This window comes from Lolium perenne, chromosome 7 (genome assembly GCF_019359855.2).
Source record: "Lolium perenne isolate Kyuss_39 chromosome 7, Kyuss_2.0, whole genome shotgun sequence".
NCBI classification, from domain to species: domain Eukaryota; kingdom Viridiplantae; phylum Streptophyta; class Magnoliopsida; order Poales; family Poaceae; genus Lolium; species Lolium perenne.
Window position 1 is genome coordinate 67,141,400 of NC_067250.2, and position 20,447 is coordinate 67,161,846.

A 20,447-nucleotide genomic window follows, 5' to 3' on the forward strand; every position below is an offset into this window, starting at 1 on the left:
GTCCATCTGGTTCGACATGGACCTCGAGTGCTACACTTGGCCAAATGCCAAGTCGTGTAACAAAGATGAAAGATGTGCATACATCTATCTCTGTGCGGACGCTGCACCTACTTCGGCCCGTACCGACGATTTACTCGTGGATTACTCAACTTGTTGGATCGTTTGGTGCAGAGCACAGCTACGTCCCTCAACAAACAAACAAATACGGAGTAGTACTTCATCTACTGTTAAGCCACAGCCAACTCCTGCCCTGCGCCGAGCAAGCAGAAATCAGAGCGCCCCGCTCCTCGCAATCGCAATGCCGACCTCCGGCGACCTGCCACTCCCTCACGTGGTCCTCCTCCCGAGCGCCGGGATGGGCCACCTCGTCCCGTTCAGCCGCCTCGTCGTGGCGCTCTCCCCCAGCTGCGACGTCTCGCTGGCCGCCGTGCTCCCCACAGTGTCCTCCGCCGAGTCCGCGCACCTGGACGCCCTCTTCGCCGCGTTCCCCGCCGTCCGCCGCCTCGACTTCCCCCTGGCTCCCTTCGACGCGTCCGAGTTCCCCGCCAGTGCCGACCCCTTCTTCCTCCGCTTCGAGGCCATGCGCCGGTCCGCGCCGCTCCTCCTCGGCTCCATCCTCGCCGGCGCCGCCGCGTCCGCGCTCGTCACCGACATCGCGCTCGCGTCCGTGGTCATCCCGGTGGCCAAGGACCTCCACCTCCCCTGCTACGTCCTCTTCACCGCCTCCGCCGCCATGCTCTCCCTCTGCGTCCACTTCCCCGCCTACCTCGACGCCAACGCCGGCGGTCCCGTCGGCGACGTCGATATCCCCGGCGTGTACCGCATCCCCAAGGCCTCCGTCCCGCAGGCGCTGCACGACCCCAACCACCTCTTCACCCGCCAGTTCGTCGCCAACGGACGCGTGCTCGCGAGGTCCGACGGCGTCCTGGTCAACTCATTCGACGCGCTCGAGCCGGAACCCATTGCGGCTCTGCAGGATGGCTCCGTCGCCACCGGGTTCCCTCCGGTGTTCTCCGTCGGGCCACTCGCCCCAGTGAGCTTTCCGTCAGGCGAGCCGGCCAAGAACCAACCACCTTACATGCGGTGGCTGGAGGCGCAGCCGGCGCGGTCGGTGGTGTACGTGAGCTTCGGCAGCCGCAAGGCCATCTCCAGGGACCAGCTCCGGGAGCTCGCCGCCGGGCTGGAGGCGAGCGGGCACCGGTTCCTGTGGGTGGTGAAGAGCACCGTGGTGGACAGGGACGACGACGCCGACCTCAGCGAGATGCTCGGCGAAGGGTTCCTGGAGCGCGTGCAGGGGCGGGCGATGGTGACCAAGGGCTGGGTGGAGCAGGAGGAGGTGCTGAAGCAGGAATCCGTCGGGCTGTTCGTCAGCCACTGCGGCTGGAACTCGGTGACGGAGGCGGCGGCCGGCGGGTTGCCGGTGCTGGCGTGGCCGAGGTTCGGGGACCAGCGGGTGAATGCCGGCGTGGTGGCGCGCAGCGGGCTCGGCGTGTGGGTGGACAGGTGGAGCTGGGAGGGGGACGAGGGGATGGTGAGTCGGGAGGAGATCGCGGAGAAGGTGAACGCGCTAATGGCGGACGAGGCGGCGAGGAAGAAGGTAGTGGGCTTGCGGGATTCCGCCGCTAAGGCGGTCGCCGACGGCGGCACAAGCTACCGGAATTTGGCCGAGTTCGTGCAACGGTGCCGGGATGAAAGCGTCAGCTAGTTTTTTTTTCTTTTTATTTTTCCAAGCGATCCGCCCAAGGGGCCGATTTTCATTACCACGAGATAAGAAAAAACATCACTAGTTTGGTGACAAATAAAAGGAAGGACACGACTAGTCAGCCCCGGGGGCTGCTTAGTCTGATCCAGCCCTCGGTCCAAATAGGGGAAGTATTCCCGCATTGTTTAATTAGGTCCAAAAAGGAATCACGTGACCATCTGGGTGCTTGGGTCACTCACCAGATCGTGGTTTTCCCGTAAAAAAAAGTCCAGATCCGGCTTTCATCCTCCTCCAACCTTCTTCCTCCTCTATCTCCCAGATTTGTTTCTCCTCCAAATCTCCATGAATTGTTTCTGAGTAACAGGTAGCAACCTAAGGAGCAAAAACTCCATCTTCTCCGTGCACTAAAATCCCAATCAAAGGTATATGCATGCGTTTCCTCTACTTTACTTCATGCAGAAGGTGGTTAAGTAAAATAGATCTGCATGCTTCCCCCCTTCCCCGCACCTTCTACAGCAACGCCCCAATGAAGAAAAACCATGTTGATCAAGTAAAAAATATTTATTGTAGCTTCCGTGAGATAGAACAGAAAAGAAAGGTTCCCAGGTGCAACTTTATAACCTCAACTGAAACTAGAGGGAAAACTGCCACTTGCAACTAGAACATCGCCAAAACACAATTATGATGCTTCTTTACACGCAGAAAGCATCGTAGTAGATTGCATAAGTACAACTTAATATTATACCTGTCACAACCAGCTAAACTGGATGTACATTGTTGAAAATGGCATCATAGGAAAGACAGGGAAGTCAACTTGTCATGACATAGTGAAAATAAAAAGACAGTACTAAACACTTGCGACATGAACTTGATGTTTCCCTGAAATGGACATACTACAAGTTGTTCCTGGTTATATCTTTTGCACAGCAGAATTTTAACAAGGTATTGACATGTAAAAAGTATATTTTTAGATCGAATAAACAATAGCTTGGACTAGTACTAACTACTAAACACTAATCATCAGTCTTATCTGACTTTGTACATATTGTTGTGCCGACGATGTAGGGAATATTTGCCTCTTTGATCATGCTGCCACCATCACGAGCTGATTTATCTGGAAAAAAGTTGAACCAAATTAGTACCAAAAACAGAGTGTTGTTGTAATGCAAAAATACACCCAAGTTACTTATCATTTACCGGTATCTTGCATGACCAAGGGATGTGAAAAGAACGGAATAACCTAAGTAGTATTGTCAATTCTACAGATGTCAGGTTTGGATCTTTCAGCAGCCAACTCAATTACTTTCAGTAACCAACTTAGGCATAATTTTAAAAACAACTCAATTACTTGTAGAAACCAACTTAGGCATAACTATCAAAACAACTCAATTAATTCCAGAAGCCAACTTAAGCATAGTATCAAAACAACTCAATTACTTTAGTAGCACGCTTAAGCATAATTATGAAAACAAGTCAATTAATTTCAGAACCCAACTTAAGCATGATCAAAACAACTCAATTACTTTAGAATCCCGCTTAAGCATAATTATCAAAATAACTCAATTAATTTCAGAAGCCAACTTAAAGCATCGCATCAAAACAACTCAATTACTTTCATAAGCAAACATGGACATAATTTTCAAAACAACTCAATTACTTTAAGAAGCCAACTTAGGCACAATTACAGAACAACTCAATTCTTTCAGAAGCCAACTTAAGCATGAATGAATGACATTACTTTCATGTTGCTTGCGTTACCAGGGTTGCAGGGAAAATAAATCCCTAATGGTAATGATTTTTTCTGATGTTGCAAATGTGTGATCTAGATCTGAACGCACCCTATGGATGAGGAAAATGAAGCTAATGGCACAGGAATCTCAATGCGCGGACATTGGCTACCAAGATGGGTCTGGTGGTGGTTTGGACAAACAGTGTGCTAGGAGGCCGCAATTAAAACATCACAACCATCCCATGAGACATAAACCATCAGTTAGAAATAAATCGATTTAGAGTGTAACATGTAAATAATACGTGCGAGTTGAGTATGCAGTCAAACCAAAATTAAACAATAATATAGTGATGTAGAACACATCCCTACAAAAAACATTGTAAACTAACTTGATCCATCGGTTTTAAAACAACAACTAAAGTAGACACCATAAACCTCTACGGCTCTACATGATCTCTGCCACAACTTAGGCTAGAGTGAAAACAACTTAGGCTAGAGTAAGGACAACTAGATAAAAATCATGTACACAACTTGGTTGCAGGGATTCAAAAAAAAAACCCTAACATGATCATACAAATCTGCAACTTAGGATGGAGTAAAAACAACTAGATAAAATCATGTAATCAACTTGGTTGCAGGGTGTTCAAAATGCAACTAATCATACACCATCTTGCAACTCTACATAAGTGTAAAGTAAACTTACCAGTATTGGCAGGCTATTTTAACAGAAATGCAGAGGCAAACTTAACATGTGCTAGTAGTATGTATTACTAATCTTAGTTTCATCATTCTTTACCCAACAAAACAATACCCCACCCTTCCCTCTAAAACTTGGATTATCAAAATTTAATTATGAAAAAAGATCGCAATATATTTACTATATAATATGTAGCAGAAAACAATAGAACCACTCCATTGTAGGCAAGTTAGTTCATACAATTAGCAAGACTACAAAAAGAGTTGATGCAAATTGAATTCGGTAATGGCAACGGTATTTGAATAAATTAGTAATGGAAAAAATACATAAGGATCGGTACGCAACTTAGGCTAAGATGTCTAATCAACTTAATTAAGTAGTAGAAACAACTTTAGAATGTAGGCAAAACAACTTAATTGAGAACAAAGAGATGATAAACAGAACAACTCCACTAGGTTCATGGATATGTGAAAAAGAAAAGTGAAAAGAGGATCAGTATGGAACTTGACTAATATTTCTAATCAACTTAATTAAGTGGCATAAGAAACATAAGTTCATGGCTCGTATCAGCACGTTGACCAGATCAAAGCTGCTACCTTATGAGGTCAAGAGGGTACCTTAACTCGTAGGGCAACATGTGACACGCATCGACAGCCTTGGTGCCTTGGTGCCGGCCTTCACCCATGGCTCCCGTCACGCTCAGCCATAGCTCACCTAGTCCATGAGCAAGTTCACGTCCTTGAGGTACCAGTGCATGAGCTTCAGGGTCGAGAGACTCTCCGACGCTTACATAGTCATGGAGGCGTGCAGGTAATATTTGTATACACGTTAATCTAGTTGGTGAAGCAACTAAAGAAATCTGGCTAGACTGACAAGTTAGTAATTTGAGCATGTAGAACGAAAAGCAACTTAACTACTTTTAGTAGCCAACTTAAAAATGTGAAGCAATGCAACTTAAATCAACTAGTAGCTAGAGTCTAGAGCATGACTTGAGCTTAATGAGAAAAAAAAGCATGACTTGAGCTACTCAAGGAAATGAAACCTAGCTAGAGTCTAGAGCATGACTTGAGCTTAATGAGAAAAAAAAGCCAGTTAATTACTTTTAGTAGCCAACTTTATCATTTTGACCAAAGCAAATTCATTAAACCACTAGCCAACTAATGCATGTTGTTCAAGGAAAAAGAAACCTAGCTGGACTGACCAGCTAGCAATTTGAGCATGTTGAACAGAAAGCATCTTAATTATTTTCAGTAGCTAAGTTAATTTTATTTACCAATGCAACTCAATTAAACCAGTAGCCAATTTATGCATGTTTTTAAGCGTAGCTAAATTGCAAAAAATAAATTGAGCATGCTAGCACAACCAACTTAATTACTTTCAGTACCCAACTTAAGGATGTTAATAGAACAACTTAATTAAATCACTAACCCGCTTATGCATGTTTCTCAAACAGATAAGCACCTTAATCATGTTGACAAGTCAACTAATTAATCAAGTGGGCAACTTATACATGTTGCTCAAAAAAGGAAGACTCAGACAGATTGTAGCGATACCCAACAACTAAAGCATGCTGGATGAATCAACTTGATCTATTTCAGTACACAACTTAAGCATACTGATAAAACAACTTCAGCATTGTGATAAAGCAACTTAATTGTACCGGTAACCAACTTATTCATATAGCTCAAAAAAGGAAGCAACATGCATAAATCATGGCAACAAGCAGAAATAACTAAAACTGTCCCATTAAGTACGTGTAATATGTCCTGTTTGTCTATTACAACCAGAACAACTAGGTAGTAGTGAGTAACATTTACTAGTAAGAAAAAAAGGACAGGTGAAAACAACATGGTGGTTAACACATCAGATGGGATAAAATTTGGGTTATATGAAACACTATGAAACCCATATTTACTGAGATCATCATGAAAACGGAAAAAAGTGAAGTGCATTTGGTAACTAAAACCCCTAAAAAACATGGGGATCTGCAAAAGCCCAACCAATGGTATGTGCATGTTCTACCCCATTAGCAAATTCAAAACGTTTTCCCTTGTCATATCAATCGAGATTTGTGCACACAAGGAAGAAGGGACATGTGCATAAAAAACGAGCGGGGTATTGGCACCTAAATCTGTTATGTGACATAGATAAATGAAGATCGGAAATGCAACATCAAGGCTTGAATATTAATAATGTTCATCGGAAATACAAATAGTTCAGTACCACATGATGAAAGACATGCTACCAGATTGATGAATGAATTTTCTCGCTTGAAGCTTCGGTGACTGAATTACTCACATATCAAATCTAACTGATGACGAATCATGAGTAGTACAATGTAAATGCAGATATCACCAGACATTTTGCATCATTCAGTGCAAACTGAGTTGTCAAAGTGCAAGCACTGCGACAGTTTCATCTAGGTAGCTAGCAAATGAATTCTACCTGAACTGGATGTACTTGTTGGATAATTAGGCACAATTTCCATGATTAATTCCAGAATATTAAGCATGACGACAGTAACTACTAACATGTGAAACTCGAACATACTAGATGCATTAATCAACATGAGTAGCAGCAACACAAACGGTAAAGCATCCATCGCTAAACAGATCGAGATATGTCGCACGTACCGATCTGGTGGAGGTGGCGGTGGAGGTGTAGCAGATGATGTCGCAGCAGTAACGTTGTTGATGACAACGTTGTGGACGACAGGGACGACGGGTCGAAGTAGACGGCGTTGAAGACGACGGTAGGCAGCACCGTCCGACTTGGACGGAATGCGACCCGTGATGAAGAGCTTGAGCAGTCGCGCAGAGCGCTTCCCAAAAACCTAATTCGCCCTCTCCCGTACAGGATCGCAAGGACGAGCGGTTCCGGAGACCTGCTCTCCCGTTCGCCGATGCACGTCGGCGCGCGTAATGGAGTAGGCTACGATGACGGCGCAAGCAGAGAGAGGTGGAAACCCTAACTCGTGTATTAGATGTGTTTCTGCGGTAGCCGGGCAAGAGATTATATAGGCTCAGGAAACCCTAGGCACGCCCACGTAGCGCGCACGTTTCGAGTCGATTCTGAGATAGCCCACGGCCCGGGAGCGACCCGAACCGACTAACTGCGACGCGTCCGTCTAGGACTCTGTTCGTTTTCCTGAGCTGCAAAAAGTAAGGAAAGTCTCGGCTCGAGGCTCAATCCACTCACCACGAGCGCGGCGCGTGCATCGTGACGTGACGTGACGTGTCGTGTCGAGTCGAGACGATCGAGCGAGGAGGAGGAGCGCGCGCGTGTAGCACTCCTATTCTCACTCACTTACTAGTGGTGAAACAACCCACCTTATAAGGTGGTCTAACTTCCTCCCAACTTTCCATGTGGGACTAAACTTCCCACCTCTTGTCACTCCCTAGTGAGCTGCCACCAACTTGGGCTCAAACTCACAAGGCTGCCACTAAGTAGGCTTTGAGATTTATAGGGAAATCTGAAATCTAGTATGGGCCAATGTGTATGGGCCCAATATTTCAACAATCCCCCACCAGATCTCAAATCCCCATTTAGAGATTTACCAATACTCACTGCTTGTTTATATACCAGTGTTTCAGCGGAGACTGTTAAGTTGAACTTCCGCCTAGAACCTTAAGCTACATCCATTCACACTTGAACAATGGACTAAGCCTTGAATTGCAAGTTTTGCGTGAACAGGGTTTCACTCAAAGTCATAACCAGTACATGGCTGCCAGTAGCCTACCCCGCGGGTGAAGCATATGCGTCATACTTCGTGGTCTCTTCATGAGTTTACTAGAGATCACCCAAATCTCATAGATTGCGACGTTTAACAATCGGACTCATATAGGTGTGTTATTTCAAGAATGCTCTGTAGGACAACATCTTTGCTAAAATAGCCAACATAAACACATTAAGGCTTGTTGCCAACCTGCTTTACAGCAATTGAGAGTTGTGCATCTTCACATAGAGAGGGTTACATAATACTCTCCTCAATTAAACCACTAGCTTGTTTTTCCCAGGTCCTAATTCACGGGATCTCCGATCACAAAGGTTGGGTTACCACTATGGTGTAACATCAACGGGTCTCAAACCCATCTCCCTCGATGCACTTTCTATCACATTACGTGATAGTCCCTTTGTAAAGGGATCTGCCAGGTTTTTGTCTGTTTGAATATATGTAACAGTTATTACTCCGGAGTTTCGCAATTTCCTGACAGACTTCAAACGTCTCTTGACGTGTCTTGATGACTTTGCGTTATCCTTAGAATTGTTCACTTTGACAATTACAGTTTGATTGTCACAATTCAAAAGGATTGCCGGTACAGGTTTTTCAACCACAGGCAATGTAACAACCCAAAAATTTCAAAACAAACAAAATGAATTTCCCTAGTTCCAAATTTTGGAACCAACAAAAACTTTTGTTAAAATAAGATTGATACATATAGATCTTGTTTAAATCTTGTGTTTTTCCATGATGAGTGTGATTATGCTTATGTGCTAAACCCAAAAACCCCAAAGTGATCAAGTGAAGATCACCAACCAAATAAAACAAAAGAGAAAGAAATCAAATAAGAAAAACCTTAAACCCTAACCTTCTCCAAAAATCCTTTGGATCCTTTTTGAGAAACCAAAATAAAATAAAAGACATATGGGGACATATAATCCCAATAGGTAAATCTTGAACCCTACCTTTATTTTAATTTTGCTAAATGGTGGTGAACCTTTGTGAACCCCACTAAACCCTAGACCTCACCCCTCTTTTCACCACTACTAGTTAAAATGAAATAAAAAGAAATTAAATAAGAAAGAGGTATATGTGCCTATGGCTATTTTTATAAAACTTTACCCTAAGCCTTTCTACTTTGCTCAGAGGTTTGGAAAACCTTCCTACACCTTACCTAGTACCTACCCAACCAATTCCAAGGGGTTTCCAAAGAAAATAAAAAGAAACTAAAAATGCCATAGAGGCATATGTGAGAAAAGTGCAAATTTGTGAATTTGAAGATTTTGACCCTAACCCATGTCCAAGTGAAGCAAGGTGAACCCTTTTCAAAAATAATAAAACTTAACACATCACCTCTTATGTGTTATGGCCAATTTTGCAAATCTTTGATCAAGACCTTTTGCAATGGATTCAATGGTTGGAAAATGTTTCTAAACTAATAAGAATCACAATTGAGTCAACAAAAGTCAAAACAAATGGAGAGAAATCAATTAGGGAGGAAATCCCATTCTTACTTACATACACATAGAGCCAAATTTGCAAATCTTCAACCAAGGCCACCTTTGCTTGATCCTTGGTTTGTAAAACTCTTATATATAATAAACAAACACAATTGCATCAAAGAAACCAAAATCAAACCAAAGGAAATCTCAAAACCTTCACACATATGATAATGGTCATATGTCACTTTTATATTTTCTTCCCCACTTTGCACCCCTGGTTTTGACCTTTCTTCAACCAAACTTGACCAACTCTCTCCATGTCATCCAAGACCATGTCAAGGTCAACAACTTCCATGTTGACCATCCTTGCTGAAGTTGACCAGGTTGACCAGTATAGTGTTGCCAAGTGGAGACTTTGGATTAAAGAGAAGATGAGCCCCTTTTTGAATTCTTGCAAACCTTCACCAAAATGAACCCCACCACCACCATTCCATCTCTATGAATATATGTTTGAGACCCACCAAGGGAATTTCCAAAATTTGAAACTTTTTCTCTTTCGGGCATTTCTACAAACACTTTGCAGGCAGAACCCATTTTGATGCCCATGCTGCAATTTTGGTTGGACTTGGTCCAACCCTGGCCCTTGCCTGCTGCTCTGGAGACTCACCACACCTCTGGGCACCGGTACAGGCCCCTTTGCACCCCTCTCTCTTGGTCACCATGACCAAAACCCAACCCATGCCGGCCACCATTGACACCCACATGCTCACTTCCTCTCCTCTCACATCCATCTCCCCTCACCTTGTCAATCGACTTCCCCTGACCCTCCTGAAGCTGCCCCTGCAAGCCCTTGACCAAGTTGACATCGCCACCGGCCAGAGCGCGTGAACCGACGCGCCCGGAAGCGCCCATGCGCGACAGGACGCGCATGGTGACGCCGAGCACGCCGAGAGCGCGTCGTCGCCTCGTCGCCTCCACCTCCCCGACCTCAGCACGCACGGAGCATCGCCACGGCACCGGTTAGCTCCCGGACAACCCCATCTCCCGCTCGAGCACCGTCGCCGTCGTCACCATCGACGACGTCCGCCCCGGTACACCACGCGCGCGTCACGCTCCTGCTCGCTACAGACCCTCGTTTTCAGTGCCTTCAAGCGCGTCGTGATCCCCGTGACGTAAGGAAGAGAGCAACATCACCGCCCACTCCTCTCCGCCACTGTGCCGTCGTCGCCATGACCGACCAACCCATGCCGCGCTGCCCCTCCTCGCCCGCTATAAAAGCCGACGCTCCTCGGACGGTTTCTGCACACCAACGAGTTCTCCTCTCCCTCCTGAACCTCCTCGACCTCTTCCCCTCTCCGATTACACCCCACCTCGCCGGAATTTGGCCGGAGCCCGCCGCTGCAGCAGCTCAACGAAGCCGACGTTGCCAAGCACCCCTGGAGCCGCCGCGACCCTCCCTCGACTCGCCTTCGTCGACCAGTTCATTTGCCCGCCTCGCCGACCTCGCTGGACGTCGGTAAGCCGCCCATCTCCACCCTCCTGGCCGCCGGTAGGGTTAGCCCTCGCCGGAGCTCGTCGACGATGAGGACACACCGCAGCCGTCCGATCTCCTTAAATCCCACGGTCCACAACACAGCCTACCGGTTCGGTGTTTTAAAAGAACTGACAGTGGACCCCCACTGTCAGGCGGCCTGCTCGCATCGCCAGCGAAGCTGGGCCGGCCCATTTCGTTTCCCGCCCGCGTTTGAAATTCAAACTGGTTTATTTCTTTTTCATTTAAATTGCAATCTGGTGACAAATTCAAAATTTAATAGATCCAAATCTACTGAGCCAATTTCAACAAATTTTATATTTTTGGAACTCTCATCAAAAACTCTATCCAATGCCACTGGATTCAAACCTAGATCTGTTATAGAATTAAAGTGAGAAAATAAACAAGGCAGGTACTTTTCTGCCTAAGAATAATTCTTAAAAATCAACCATAAACTATTTTGAGGTGGTTCCACCTCTCAAAAATCACATTTGATGTTGTCTATTTTATTATGTAATAAAATACTATAGTTGTTTCATATGATCTTGGGCTAAACTCAAATAATGGCTATCTGGCCATTTCTAGCTCATTTAAATTTTTAAAAATGGTATTTAAATTGTATGAGGTGTAGCACCTCATTTAAATCTTTGGTCCAAGGGATTCAATGAGAGTTGATGACACATGTATTAATGACCCATAGGTTCTTGTTTGAAAATTTAAATCTTCTCATAGTAGCTTTCTAAATTGTTCCAACAAATAATTAAATCTTATGGGAGTGTTTCTCTCATTTAAATCTTGTCATGAATAATTCAAAGTGAGGTAGAGACTCTGGTCATTTAGGTCTCACATGAATTGTTGATGATATTAACTCTTTACCTGGTTAGGATTAAAAGGTATGAGGTGTTTACCTCATTTAAATCATTTTCTCAAGTGATGATGATGAATGGTTGACTTAGGTCAACATAAATTCATGTGTGATGGTTTGAGAAATTAAATCTTAAGAAGATTCAATAAGAGGAAATTATTCCTCAAGAACTATATGGAAACTATCATTTACATATAAAATGAGAGGAAATTATTCTTCCCCAAAGCAATACCACCAATGCACCAAATTGTATTAATAGTGTGAATAGAATAGTTTGTGTGAATATATGTGATGTTTGGAATAGCCAATGAATTGTTTGGTGATTGTATCCTCGTATTCGTTTATAGACGCTAGTACCGGGGACTATCAAGAAGAGGAGGTATTCTACCAAGAAGAAGGAGAAGAAGACCACTTTGATCAATACACCAACCAAGGCAAGCTAACATCCTTGCAAGCAATTTTATTGCAAGCTAGTATTCTGGCATGCTATTACCAATGCAAGCTTTGGTTTTTGATTATTTATAACTTGCTTTTATAGTTAACTTTGGTCTAGAAATAGAGTACTACAAGAGTATCAAAATTAGCCTAGCAAGCTCCAAGATATTTAGCATCCCTCAGGACTAGTTGCTAGTGCTCAATATCAGAATTGACTACTCTAGATGGGAACTTGTGAATTGAAAAGACTTTGAAAACCTTGGAATGATGAGTCATTCTATTGAAAGATTTTGAAGGTGAATATGACTGGTGAATGACTTGGTGAATTTTACAAAAACTGATGGTTGGGTTTGGATGCGATACCATTCCAATTTTGCAAGTACCCCCACAATACCAGATATGGGTAGGGCTTAACTAGAAGTTTATGTATCTTAGTATGGGTTCCCTCTAAACAAGCGTCATCGGGGTTATGCTGGAGGCTGCCTCTACAAAAGTGAAATGATATGAAATGACGTGAAATGAGGTGAATGTCCGGCCCAAGCCCTGTGCAGTTCCCAGGCTGACAGTTTGTCTTCCTTTGGGAGGCCAAGCTCATGGGGAGAGATGCCTATACTAGGATATGTAAGTGAAAGGTTATGGTTGGTAGTCCGCACACGGAGTGTGGTAAATCAGAGGCGATTAACCCTGACGGATTATTGCAAATGTTGTGGCACAAGTGTACGACCTCTGCAGAGTGTAGATCTATTCGAATAGCCGCGTCCACGGTTATGGACGGTTGGAAAGGCCATACTGTTCCGTCATCAGACCATTTTCAAAATGTGACATGTGAAGGGTGACTTGAATTTGAAAAGGTGAATGGTGACTTGTGATTTGAACTGAAAGGTGACTTTGACTTTGAATCACAACTGAGTTGTGGGAATGACACTAATGTTCCCACGTGAGTTAGTTGAGCAAATGAAGGTTTTTGATCATTAAAGTGTTTATGAAATAAAACTAGCTTTATGCAAATGAAACTTAGAGCTTAGCACCCCTTTCTATAGTTGATAGTGTTTACCTTAGTATTAGTTTGCGAGTACTTTAAAGTACTCATGGCTTTGTCCCTGGCTATTCAAATGGCCAGACTATGAAGAAGAATGCCGGAACCGGAAGAAGGACAGCGGGACGTCTCACGACAACTAGGATCACTCCGACGTCAACGATTTACTGTGGAATAGATGGACTACTACTACGCTACTTCGCTTCCGCTATGTGTTTTGTAATTGATCAATAGATCAACTAGTATTGTAATGAGACTGGATCATGTGATCCCGTGTTGTAAGACAATTATGCGTTGTAATGAATGATGTGTTGTGATATTAATCTATTATGTCTCGCAACAACGATATTCCTGGGATTGCGATGAATGGCATAATAGGCATCTGGACTTAAAAATCCGGGTGTTGACAAGTTGGTATCAGAGCCATTGTTTGACCTTAGGAGACCCTAGTTAGAATGGACGTCTGCAAAACTTAGCTTCAAAAACCAAAGAAGTGAATAATTGTGAAAAACTTATTCTCACTCTTATCCTTGAAATCTTTTTCAAAAGGAGAAATTCATACTCTACTTTCTTTGTAGCACTATCTAAAATTTTGCACACTTGAATACTTCTCTAAATTTACTCCTCCTCTTTGCTCACAGATGAAGTACCAATGGGAGTCCTATAAGCTTGGATCCGGAGACGACAAAAGTTTCGAAAAGGAATTGAGGCAACTGGTGGACTATCTGGGACATCCGTATCCCGAGTTCTTCGGAATACCCCTCAAGGCTCAGTCAGGAAAACCACCTCAGTGGGACGTCTCTACTGATCTACGAAGGAAGCTTGATGCCCCAGTATGGGAAACCATATGGTTTTCTGTAACGGGAAACACTTGGAAGGAAGGACTAGACAAAGCTATGCAAGAAGCAATTTCCCGTCTGTGTGGACAAAATGAGGACAAGATCAAGAACACTCGCTTCATTTACTACCCAAGACATGACTCCATGGGAAGATCAATGACCATGCCCCCACCACAACCAAAGATGAACCCCTATGAAGCACCTCAGGACTTCAGGCAGTACAAAACCCGCAGGGATTTGGACAACGCCCTCGCCTCTCGCCAAGCACCTCACCCGTGAAGACGAAGAAACCCCCCCTGAAGAGTAGTATCACCCAAGCACTTAAGTAGGTGTGAGTTGTATCAGGATCCCCCTTGTATCGTAGAGCGATGAATGGTTCTTCAAACCAACGGTGTGTTAGATTTGTAATGTATGATGCTTGGTATGAATGAAAAAGTGTTGTTGGTTTTTACCCCCGCAACACTACTCAAGTTTTCAATTTTATGAACTTTTAAACTTAACAAAACAAACCATAGAAAATTCCCTCTTATCTTATCATCTACATCCATGTTCAGATGGCCCCTCCCAATCGCACCAACGACGCGATGATGCAACTGCTGCAGACAATGATGGCAGACCGAGAAGTCGAAAGAGCTGAACGCCAAGCCAACCTTGCGGCACTGCAACAGATAGCTCAGAACAATCAAGGCCATCATGATCACCCAGGATCAAAGCTAAAGAACTTTCAGCACACCAACCCTCCGGTGTTCAACAAGACTGAAGAACCCCTAGATGCTGATGACTGGCTCCAGACAATGGAGAACAACCTCGAAGTTGCGCAAGTTGAAGCCGCAGAGAAAGTGCTGTTTGCCACCCATTATCTGGCAGGACCAGCCAGAGCTTGGTGGACCAGCACCCGCGCAATGAATGCGGGACAGATGATGACCTGGGAGGACTTCAAGACCAAGTTTAGCAAATACCATGTGCCCCAAGGATTGATCAAGAAGATGAGAGATGAGTTCCGTGAACTCAAGCAAGGAAGGATGTCCGTGGTGGAATACCGCGACAGGTTTCTTACGCTGTCAAGGTACGCCCCGGATGAGACCGACACCAATGAGAAGAGGAAGGAAAGATTTCTGAACGGATTGCACGACGAGATGCAAACTGTGTTGGTGAACATTCCGTTCGCTGACCTCGAAGCCCTCGTGGACTCAGCCATTCAAATGGAAGGGAAGCTGCATCAAGCCAACGAAAACCGCAAGAGAAGAATGATGAACCAGAGTGGACCCCACCATAACCAGAAGTATCGAAATAACTCCTCTGGAGGATTCACCCCAAGATACAACAAGCCCCCTGCCCAGAATTATCGCCCCAACTACACCAACAACAACGGAGGACCCCCGAAGCACGGAGGGAACAGCAACAACAACAACAACCGCCCCAACAACAGCAACAACAATGGTAACAACAACAACCCCAATAATGCCCCGAGGACTGGAAGCAATGCTACCCCCGTCAACCCCAAAGACAAGTCCACCGTCAACTGCTATGAATGTGGAGTTGTGGGTCACTTCTCCAAGGAGTGCCCCAAGAAGCTTGCCAGGATTGCCACCAGTACCGCAGCACCTGCTCAACAACAGCGCCGCTTTGCCGGAAGAAGGAACCAGAACAACAACAACGGACGTTTCTACCACATGACCGCCACTGAAGCTCAGGAAGCACCCCAGACCATGCCAAGTATGTCTTCCTATTAAGAAAATACTCAATCTCTCTTAGGAACCTAACTTTTCTTAAAATCTCGGGACGAGATTTGTTTAAGGGGGAAGGGTTTGTAACAACCCAAAAATTTCAAAACAAACAAAATGAATTTCCCTAGTTCCAAATTTTGGAACCAACAAAAACTTTTGTTAAAATAAGATTGATACATATAGATCTTGTTTAAATCTTGTGTTTTGCCATGATGAGTGTGATTATGCTTATGTGCTAAACCCAAAAACCCCAAAGTGATCAAGTGAAGATCACCAACCAAATAAAACAAAAGAGAAAGAAATCAAATAAGAAAAACCTTAAACCCTAACCTTCTCCAAAAATCCTTTGGATCCTTTTTGAGAAACCAAAATAAAATAAAAGACATATGGGGACATATAATCCCAATAGGTAAATCTTGAACCCTACCTTTATTTTAATTTTGCTAAATGGTGGTGAACCTTTGTGAACCCCACTAAACCCTAGACCTCACCCCTCTTTTCACCACTACTAGTTAAAATGAAATAAAAAGAAATTAAATAAGAAAGAGGTATATGTGCCTATGGCTATTTTTATAAAACTTTACCCTAAGCCTTTCTACTTTGCTCAGAGGTTTGGAAAACCTTCCTACACCTTACCTAGTACCTACCCAACCAATTCCAAGGGGTTTCCAAAGAAAATAAAAAGAAACTAAAAATGCCATAGAGGCATATGTGAGAAAAGTGCAAATTTGTGAATTTGAAGATTTTGACCCTAACCCATGTCCAAGTGAAGCAAGGTGAACCCTTTTCAAAAATAATAAAACTTAACACATCACCTCTTATGTGTTATGGCCAATTTTGCAAATCTTTGATCAAGACCTTTTGCAATGGATTCAATGGTTGGAAAATGTTTCTAAACTAATAAGAATCACAATTGAGTCAACAAAGGTCAAAACAAATGGAGAGAAATCAATTAGGGAGGAAATCCCATTCTTACTTACATACACATAGAGCCAAATTTGCAAATCTTCAACCAAGGCCACCTTTGCTTGATCCTTGGTTTGTAAAACTCTTATATATAATAAACAAACACAATTGCATCAAAGAAACCAAAATCAAACCAAAGGAAATCTCAAAACCTTCACACATATGATAATGGTCATATGTCACTTTTATATTTTCTTCCCCACTTTGCACCCCTGGTTTTGACCTTTCTTCAACCAAACTTGACCAACTCTCTCCATGTCATCCAAGACCATGTCAAGGTCAACAACTTCCATGTTGACCATCCTTGCTGAAGTTGACCAGGTTGACCAGTATAGTGTTGCCAAGTGGAGACTTTGGATTAAAGAGAAGATGAGCCCCTTTTTGAATTCTTGCAAACCTTCACCAAAATGAACCCCACCACCACCATTCCATCTCTATGAATATATGTTTGAGACCCACCAAGGGAATTTCCAAAATTTGAAACTTTTTCTCTTTCGGGCATTTCTACAAACACTTTGCAGGCAGAACCCATTTTGATGCCCATGCTGCAATTTTGGTTGGACTTGGTCCAACCCTGGCCCTTGCCTGCTGCTCTGGAGACTCACCACACCTCTGGGCACCAGTACAGGCCACTGCACCCCTCTCTCTTGGTCACCATGACCAAAACCCAACCCATGCCGGCCACCATTGACACCCACATGCTCACTTCCTCTCCTCTCACATCCATCTCCCCTCACCTTGTCAATCGACTTCCCCTGACCCTCCTGAAGCTGCCCCTGCAAGCCCTTGACCAAGTTGACATCGCCACCGGCCAGAAACTGACGTGAACCGACGCGCCCAGAAGCGCCCATGCGCGACAGGACGCGCATGGTGACGCCCCGGAGCACGCCAGAGCGCGTCGTCGCCTCGTCGCCTCCACCTCCCCCCTGACCTCAGCTTCTGCAGGGAGCAGCGCCACGGCACCAGTTAGCTCCCAGACAACCCCATCTCCCCGCTCGAGCACTGTCGCCGTCGTCACCATCGACGACTGTCCGCCACGGTACAACACGCGCGCGTCACGCTCCTGCTCGCTACAGACCCTCGTTTTCAGTGCCTTCAAGCGCGTCGTGATCCCCGTGACGTAAGGAAGAGAGCAACATCACCGCCCACTCCTCTCCGCCACTGTGCCGTCGTCGCCATGACCGACCAACCCATGCCGCGCTGCCCCTCCTCGCCCGCTATAAAAGCCGACGCTCCTCGGACGGTTTCTGCACACCAACGAGTTCTCCTCTCCCTCCTGAACCTCCTCGACCTCTTCCCCTCTCCGATTACACCCCACCTCGCCGGAATTTGGCCGGAGCCCGCCGGCGCAGCCAGCTCAACGAAGCCGACGTTGCCAAGCACCCCTGGAGCCGCCGCGACCCTCCTCGACTCGCCTTCGTCGACCGGTTCATTTGCCCGCCTCGCCGACCTCGACGGACGTCGGTGGCCGCCCATCTCCACCCTCCCGGCCGCCGGTAGGGTTAGCCCTCGCCGAGGCTCGTCGACGATGAGGACACACCGCAGCCGTCCGATCTCCTTAAATCCCACGGTCCACAACACAGCCTACCGGTTCGGTGTTTTAAAAGAACCGACGGTGGACCCCCACCGTCGGCGGCCTGCTCGCATCGCCAGCGAAGCTGGGCCGGCCCATTTCGTTTCCCGCCCGCGTTTGAAATTCAAACTGGTTTATTTCTTTTTCATTTAAATTGCAATCTGGTGACAAATTCAAAATTTAATAGATCCAAATCTACTGAGCCAATTTCAACAAATTTTATATTTTTGGAACTCTCATCAAAAACTCTATCCAATGCCACTGGATTCAAACCTAGATCTGTTATAGAATTAAAGTGAGTAAATAAACAAGGCAGGTACTTTTCTGCCTAAGAATAATTCTTAAAAATCAACCATAAACTATTTTGAGGTGGTTCCACCTCTCAAAAATCACATTTGATGTTGTCTATTTTATTATGTAATAAAATACTATAGTTGTTTCATATGATCTTGGGCTAAACTCAAATAATGGCTATCTGGCCATTTCTAGCTCATTTAAATTTTTAAAAATGGTATTTAAATTGTATGAGGTGTAGCACCTCATTTAAATCTTTGGTCCAAGGGATTCAATGAGAGTTGATGACACATGTATTAATGACCCATAGGTTCTTGTTTGAAAATTTAAATCTTCTCATAGTAGCTTTCTAAATTGTTCCAACAAATAATTAAATCTTATGGGAGTGTTTCTCTCATTTAAATCTTGTCATGAATAATTCAAAGTGAGGTAGAGACTCTGGTCATTTAGGTCTCACATGAATTGTTGATGATATTAACTCTTTACCTGGTTAGGATTAAAAGGTATGAGGTGTTTACCTCATTTAAATCATTTTCTCAAGTGATGATGATGAATGGTTGACTTAGGTCAACATAAATTCATGTGTGATGGTTTGAGAAATTAAATCTTAAGAAGATTCAATAAGAGGAAATTATTCCTCAAGAACTATATGGAAACTATCATTTACATATAAAATGAGAGGAAATTATTCTTCCCCAAAGCAATACCACCAATGCACCAAATTGTATTAATAGTGTGAATAGAATAGTTTGTGTGAATATATGTGATGTTTGGAATAGCCAATGAATTGTTTGGTGATTGTATCCTCGTATTCGTTTATAGACGCTAGTACCGGGGACTATCAAGAAGAGGAGGTATTCTACCAAGAAGAAGGAGAAGAAGACCACTTTGATCAATACACCAACCAAGGCAAGCTAACATCCTTGCAAGCAATTTTATTGCAAGCTAGTATTCTGGCATGCTATTACCAATGCAAGCTTTGGTTTTTGATTATTTATAACTTGCTTTTATAGTTAACTTTGGTCTAGAAATAGAGTACTACAAGAGTATCAAAATTAGCCTAGCAAGCTCCAAGATATTTAGCATCCCTCAGGACTAGTTGCTAGTGCTCAATATCAGAATTGACTACTCTAGATGGGAACTTGTGAATTGAAAAGACTTTGAAAACCTTGGAATGATGAGTCATTCTATTGAAAGATTTTGAAGGTGAATATGACTGGTGAATGACTTGGTGAATTTTACAAAAACTGATGGTTGGGTTTGGATGCGATACCATTCCAATTTTGCAAGTACCCCCACAATACCTGATATGGGTAGGGCTTAACTAGAAGTTTATGTATCTTAGTATGGGTTCCCTCTAAACAAGCGTCATCGGGGTTATGCTGGAGGCTGCCTCTACAAAAGTGAAATGATATGAAATGACGTGAAATGAGGTGAATGTCCGGCCCAAGCCCTGTGAAGTTCCCAGGCTGACAGTTTGTCTTCACTGGGAGGCCAAGCTCATGGGGAGAGATGCCTATACTAGGATATGTAAGTGAAAGGTTATGGTTGGTAGTCCGCACACGGAGTGTGGTAAATCAGGGCCAGTTAACCCTGACGGATTATTGCAAATGTTGTGGCACAAGTGTACGACCTCTGCAGAGTGTAGATCTATTCGAATAGCCGCGTCCACGGTTATGGACGGTTGGAAAGGCCATACTGTTCCGTCATCAGACCATTTTCAAAATGTGACATGTGAAGGGTGACTTGAATTTGAAAAGGTGAATGGTGACTTGTGATTTGAACTGAAAGGTGACTTTGACTTTGAATCACAACTGAGTTGTGGGAATGACACTAATGTTCCCACGTGAGTTAGTTGAGCAAATGAAGGTTTTTGATCATTAAAGTGTT

At 44.3% G+C, this 20,447-nt stretch overlaps 1 protein-coding gene across 1 annotated transcript; it reads left to right on the forward strand.

Moving 5' to 3' along the window:
- Positions 1-222: 222 nt before the first annotated feature.
- On the forward strand, positions 223-1,992 carry LOC127317202 (UDP-glycosyltransferase CGT-like). The gene has a single exon (XM_051347724.2). It carries the CDS (start codon positions 299-301, stop codon positions 1,703-1,705), a length of 1,407 nt encoding a protein of 468 aa, XP_051203684.1. The 5' UTR covers positions 223-298; the 3' UTR covers positions 1,706-1,992.
- Positions 1,993-20,447: the final 18,455 nt, after the last annotated feature.